The sequence below is a fragment of the Schistosoma mansoni genome, chromosome 1 (genome assembly GCF_000237925.1).
Source record: "Schistosoma mansoni strain Puerto Rico chromosome 1, complete genome".
Classification (NCBI taxonomy): domain Eukaryota; kingdom Metazoa; phylum Platyhelminthes; class Trematoda; order Strigeidida; family Schistosomatidae; genus Schistosoma; species Schistosoma mansoni.
The window spans coordinates 55,226,185-55,232,721 of NC_031495.1; the positions used below are offsets into that span (position 1 = coordinate 55,226,185).

Genomic DNA, 6,537 nt, shown 5'->3' on the forward strand with positions numbered 1-6,537 from the left:
TTGCAAATGAAGTATTTACTGTTTGGTTTTCAGATTGTACTAAGAGATTCTGTAATTTTATGTTCAAATACATTCAATCGTCCCCACTTGTGTTCTCTTTCACTACAGCATGTTTAATGTAGTCGATCTATCATTTAATTAATGGTATGTTTTAGCTTATACTGAAGTCAATCTTATAACAGACGTTAGTATTTATGATATATGCCTTGATGTTAAGTACTGATGAAAATAAACGTAGTTCCTCATAGACTGAAGATTTAAATACAAACAGTACGTTTCACATTTTTCTTCAACTCTTCCAGTTTCAGAATGAACTTAACTATGTATTTGAGCTTAATCACATGATTCTAAGATGGCTTAAATGATTAAAGCATGAAAAGTTAAGAAGGTTTGAAATGCTTCCTTGCAAAAAGAATATTTCGACGAAACTATGGAACTTTATTAGTTACACTGTTGAGAACGAGAACACAAGTGAGGACAACCGATTATTGTAAGTTATTTTAAGTATTATATAGAGATCTATTGGGCTAAATAAAAGTATCTTAATCAGTACATTATAAAACAATAAATGTTTGTATGGTATTAATCTCATAACACCAATTCTTGGTTTCACTTAGTGTGCTCTTTTTCCGCGTTTTTTTTTCAAGTTTAAGTTGTAGATGATTATTGGTGTTATGTAATAGTTCTTCGCTAAGCTGATATATATGTAATTAGCATTATTACGCTTTCTGCTAGACCCAACAGTTTATGATTAAACTCTGTGTATTGTCTGTTATTTGTGCATACTGTTTAGAAATTGTAAATTAATATTAGTAGTTTGTTTTGTGTCGTTTCGCAATTTTTTGTAGATTTTTCTAAACAATTTATGATGGAAGCTTACTATGATGTTAGCAGTCTTCCAAATCTCTTATATTTGATAAGAGAATTAAAGTTTGCATTAGAAGTAATATTCCATTTCAGTGTTTTTCACGGTATCCGTAAATTACCTATATTATACTAAGTATTTCGTTTTATAAAATTCACTAACTTCCATTTCTTTATTTGTCTAACGTCATTAGCGTCATGGCATTCAACCATGTTGGTGTTCTGACAAACATCATAAACGGCACCAATTTTTTCAAGATTATTTTAAAATTCTCAAATGGATGGTTATATAACCATTTTCATATTTATTCAAGCCTATAAGTTAAATGAGATAGTTTGAAATTCAAAAATGTATTCTGACAAACCTTAGATTACTAGTCTCAATGGCGATACTACCAATGCATCACCTAACAGATCTGCAATTATGTTCACTGTTGGTAAGATCCCATACTAGGACAAAATAACTGTCTATTGCCATCTAGTTTCAAATAATAACCAAATTAATGACATTCATCAACGAATATTATCTACAAATCACTTGAATTTCCATAGTAACTATTTGTGCAGAATGTTGACCTTGACGTTTATTGACCTATCACCAATCAACTAAGTAAATCTAATCCAATAAATAATAAGCCCAATATATGATTAAAAGTTACCCAATAAGTGTAAAGAGTAATTTTTTTGTTTACTAAGTTTATACTTCTTAAAATACTTTCATAATAATTATTACTAGAGATTAGTTTGTTTAGATATTTGGAAGAACATTAAGGTTTTCGAAAGATGGAAAAGGGAAAGACAAATATTTTATTCATGGTGTTAATAGAATTAATAACCTTGAAATTGTATAATATCGGTTTGTTTTTCTAAATAAAATGTCATTCCCCTGGTTACTGGGTAATACTTCAATTTTATTTTATTTTTCTAGTTACTTGGTGTACGCCAAGCAAGTATGATTTTATTGTCATATTGAAATTGAATTGATTGGAATGGTTCATGTGAGAAACTTGCCCAGTATGAATGAGTTACAGCATTCACTTGCCATACACGTCCATAACGTCTTTCTAATTCACTTTTGAATGTTTTTACAACTTTATTCATATCAGGATCTTTTTTAACTTCATTATATATATCTTTAAATAATTGTGTTACTTCAACTTGTTTTGGTTTTGGCATTGTTGAAGCGATAATGCTTACTCCTTCTGGTAAGCTTTGTTCTCTACCTGACTGTACAGTTTTAATGTGATTTCGTTCAATACGCCTAAAATAAAAAAATAACAGAAGTAGTTATCATCAAAAAACAGTTTCTGTTTCTATCATTCTTATCTTCCTCAATACAAATAAATATCAGTAGAATAATATAAAAATAAGCATCAACAAACACAATCTTTATGTTTTGATATGATTGAAATATCAAATTATTACACATTATTACCTGTTTCGTAATCATTAGGTAAATATCAAATTGAGTTGGCTAATGTAAAGTATTTAAACTTAATTCTTTTATAATTCGTTATATGAATGCTTACATAACCTTTAAGCGTATTAATGGGATATCAACGTGTTAGAAAAACAAAAAATAAAGCAATTAGATGTTGAGTACATCTATTGTATTTAATTACAAGATATACCAAACAAAACTTGACTTCGTTTTTCCATTATCGTAAATATACTTGTACAGAGAACTCCGCCTGTAGCTCTTCTAGAGTTACTGCAGGTCCCAAGCCCGGATAAAGGAGGAGGGTTGGGCATGGGGTTAGTGACCCCATCCTGTAGAAAACTAACCCGCTAAAAAACGATAACCACTAAGTAAGTGAGTAACTTGTACAGATGAGTAGATTCTTTTTATTATTTTTTTAAGACTTATTTTCTTAGCCGGGTGTTATTTTACCAAAAAAAAAGAAAAAAACCGCCATTTTTTTCATGCAATATTACAACTGCCAACTTGGTAACTAAGTAAAATTTACTGCATTCAAATGTTTAATTACATTTTCTAGTTTGAGAACAATGAATTTTACATAACTGATACAATCAGTAAGTTGAGTAGAGTTCAAATCTGTAATCGATTGATGTTAACTAGAACATTCTAAATTGAATAGTTTTAGTATAATATAAAATTTGAGTTGTATTAGGTGTTTTTATGTTTAAACTATGTTAACAATAAATACTTTAGTGTTATAAGTGTTTTACTATTTAAATACATTAGTCAAGTATATGTAATACTTATGATATCAAAATTATTAATTATTATTTGTAATATCCGGGCAACCTGCTTAAATATCTGGGTTACCTGTTCCTGCCAAATAGATATTTCAACAAGTTATCTGTTTCCTTGTTTGTTTTAACACATCATTATTTCAATTGATTACATAACTTATTCAGGTGCGAGGGTACTGAGTTCGAGTCCCAGAGTGAACATCAACTCTGAGATGCAGGTACGTCCAGCTGACGAGTCCCAAATAGGACGAAACACGCGTCCTGGATTCCACTGCTAGCCACTATCCATCTCTGCTTACCATGCTTGTGAATTAAGGCTATATCGAGGCAATACGCACAGTATGCACAAATGCCAATTAGAGACTGACCAGTTGCAGTCCTAACAAATCGATGGGAAGATTCAAACAAACAATACTGAATGAATTTACATCATTCTCGTTAACTACAAATTAACACAATAAAATCACATAATCTCATTACTACTAACTTTCTAGAATGACTCTGTTTCTAAAACACTGAATAGTTCCTTCAGCCTATTACATCACTCTATTTCTACACCGATTAAAACAGTCTAGTTTGAACAGAAATTAAAAACACGCTTTCAACATTCCACTATAACCACTTGTTTTTAGAAAAAAATCATGACAATCTCGTTTTCACTACTCAACGATCAAGATTCAATTAGAGATAATTCGTCTAAATAATAAGCAGTGAAGTTCCCATTTGAAACAAAGATGATGAACAGTGGGAATCTGGATTGGTGAATACTATTACCGTATTGTAAATATTATTCAAGTATCATCGTTTTATAGTGAATTCATTTCAACATAATAGACTGTTCTATTGGTGATTAGTTTCCTCATCAAATTATTTTGTTTTGAATACTTTCATGTAGTTGTATATGATAACCATGAACTGTTGAACAGGTAATCAATTTGTCACATATTATAAACCATAAAATCTAACATTTTACAAAGTAATATTTAAAGCGACATATTGACTTGGCTTAATCGATTCAGCATGTTTAATCAATGAATTATCATTTAAAATGATGAATATATAACGACCTTTCCAAGCTTATGGAAATCTAGAGTGTAGTAAAGACTTATTTCAGTTGTAAATACCAAAAGTGTTCGTGATTAGTATTGAATGGTTGTTACAACCTATCTTCAGTGTCATTACTGTTAATCATATAGCTAATTCAAAGCGATCACTTCGATTTCATTGAGAATTTTGTTCACATTTCACTGAGTATCAGTAAGTGTTTGTCAAATTAACTTTTGTTTTATAAGTAGATTATTGAGAAGAATAACCCTCTGAAGTAAAAACGTGTTTTGTGAATTTCAGTAATCATGGAATTGCTGTAATTAAACTGAAGGTGTTTTTATTGAAAGAGAAATTCGCTACTAAACCACAGTAAGAAACAGATATTTTCTTGTTGACCACATAGAATTAAGATGTTACGATGTATTTGATTAATTAATTTGTATTAAGTTAGTATAAATGTATTGTTTATTTTAGGAATTATGCATTCAATACTCTGTGTTCTAATCTACTCTGATGCATTCACCTATTGTGCTTTCAGAATGATAGTGTGACATGGTAAATTTCAGTAGTTGTAAACATTGAATCGGGTTTTGTTTACAATAATTTACTTGATAACAACATTTTGATTTCATAAATGTCCAACTAAGTTAAACTTTATTTGTTTTCTTTTGGGTTAGTAAAATAGTTTTGGAGTCGCGTCTGTGGTGATTGTTCACTTATATGAATGAAGCCATGTAACAAACATATTATGTTTTGGGTCCTAACATTGAACGAGTGACAAGTGTTTCAAGTATAACCATTAGCTAACTTGATAATATTTTGTTACTGCCAAGTTCAAACTGACGTTGCAATAATGATAAGGCAGAAAGCCAAGATTGACATTGCTATTAAACGATTACGAATAATTTTAAGAAGTAAGAGAGCTTATTATCAATGAAAGAAATTCATTACCACTTACATTTCATTCTGTTTCAATCCCAAACCACGACAAAATTCTTCAAAAGTGATTTTTTGATCTTTGTCTACATCGAAAAGAGCAATCCACTCCTAAAATTAAATTAAGAAAATAGTTCTTGTTTGTAAAAAAGCAAAATGAGCAACTTCTTTCGCAAAAAAAACGGTTTGTTGTGACTGAATTCGATAAGACAATGTCGTCAAGTGTTTCTTCCAGACGATAATTTTTTAAAACTTTTGAACCGTTATTGGCTTAATCCAACGCAACACGAAATCTGATGGGTTTTAAAATGTACTTTCGAAAATATTTTTCGAAATATCCAGAATAATCTGTGCTGAACGTTTGTTTGTAAATAAGGTAACCAAGGTTATAAGATTACTTATAAGATTACTTATAACACAATAATATATATGTATATATCAAAACAGTTTTGCCAGTAACACTCTAGTTAAAAGATGATTAAACGATACTACTTACATTAACTTGTTTCATATCAAGTTTTTCTTTTCTACAACTTTCACTTAATTTACTTGTTTCAACAGTTTCATCACCATCACGAAGTAAAGTTAAATAAGTTTGAATAAATTTTTCCATTGGACTATCCATATTTGATTTTGTTCAAATGAAAAAAACAAATGTAATAAAGCAGAATTCAAACAAAAAAATTCAGTAAAGTAAATCTTTTTTATTGAATAACTTCAATCTGAATAGTTTTCATTTCAATATTGAAACTCTATTTATATATATACCGTTAAAATGGTACAGTGATTGCATGTAAGTGTGTATTACACTATGTATGATTACACTATGTTGATTATTCTTTTAGATAGATTGATCTAATTGTGCTTTGTTTTTTAGTCGGTGAGTTACAGTTGGTGCATATTTCAGTTTATAATATTTGGCTTGTATGTAAATTCTAAGCTTGAATGTATGCTTACTTTCTGTTGGTAACATACAGTAATTTACATAAATTTGTGTTTATATTATGTATGTAACAATCTAGATGGTATAGAATTAGATGAGTAAATGTAAGTTAGTAATAAATCAATATGTTACCATAGACAGTCATTTATATATATACAGTTTTTGAGATAACTCACTGATGAAACTAATTCATTATACATATGTGCTTAGTTTGTGCTACATTGTTCATGTATCTGTGTACAGAAAGCACTATGATATGTGAGAAATAAAGATTAGATTCTCTGTCAGTATGTTACTGATTAAAATGATTCATTCTATTTCTATATCTTAAATATTCTTAGCCAATAGAATGTGTACAATATTCTTTCTATTGAACACATATGAATTGTATAACAAAGAGTTGATTTCTCAATTAAATGTTCTTCTTTTTTTTCTATGACAAAATTAACACTATTCAGTGTATAATTTAATTTTTTGCACACATAATGGAAAGTTGTCTTCTTTCTATTTTATGCAGGTAGTGGTATAAT

At 29.2% G+C, this 6,537-nt stretch overlaps 1 protein-coding gene across 1 annotated transcript; it reads right to left on the minus strand.

Moving 5' to 3' along the window:
* Positions 1–1,528: 1,528 nt before the first annotated feature.
* Smp_086480 (putative antigen Sm21.7) lies at positions 1,529–5,994 on the minus strand. Its single transcript, XM_018794907.1, has 3 exons — positions 5,561–5,994; positions 5,087–5,175; positions 1,529–2,125 (listed from the first exon to the last, which is right to left on the minus strand). The coding sequence occupies exons 1-3, from the start codon at positions 5,687–5,689 to the stop codon at positions 1,789–1,791; spliced, it is 555 nt and encodes a 184-aa protein (XP_018649273.1). The 5' UTR covers positions 5,690–5,994; the 3' UTR covers positions 1,529–1,788.
* Positions 5,995–6,537: the final 543 nt, after the last annotated feature.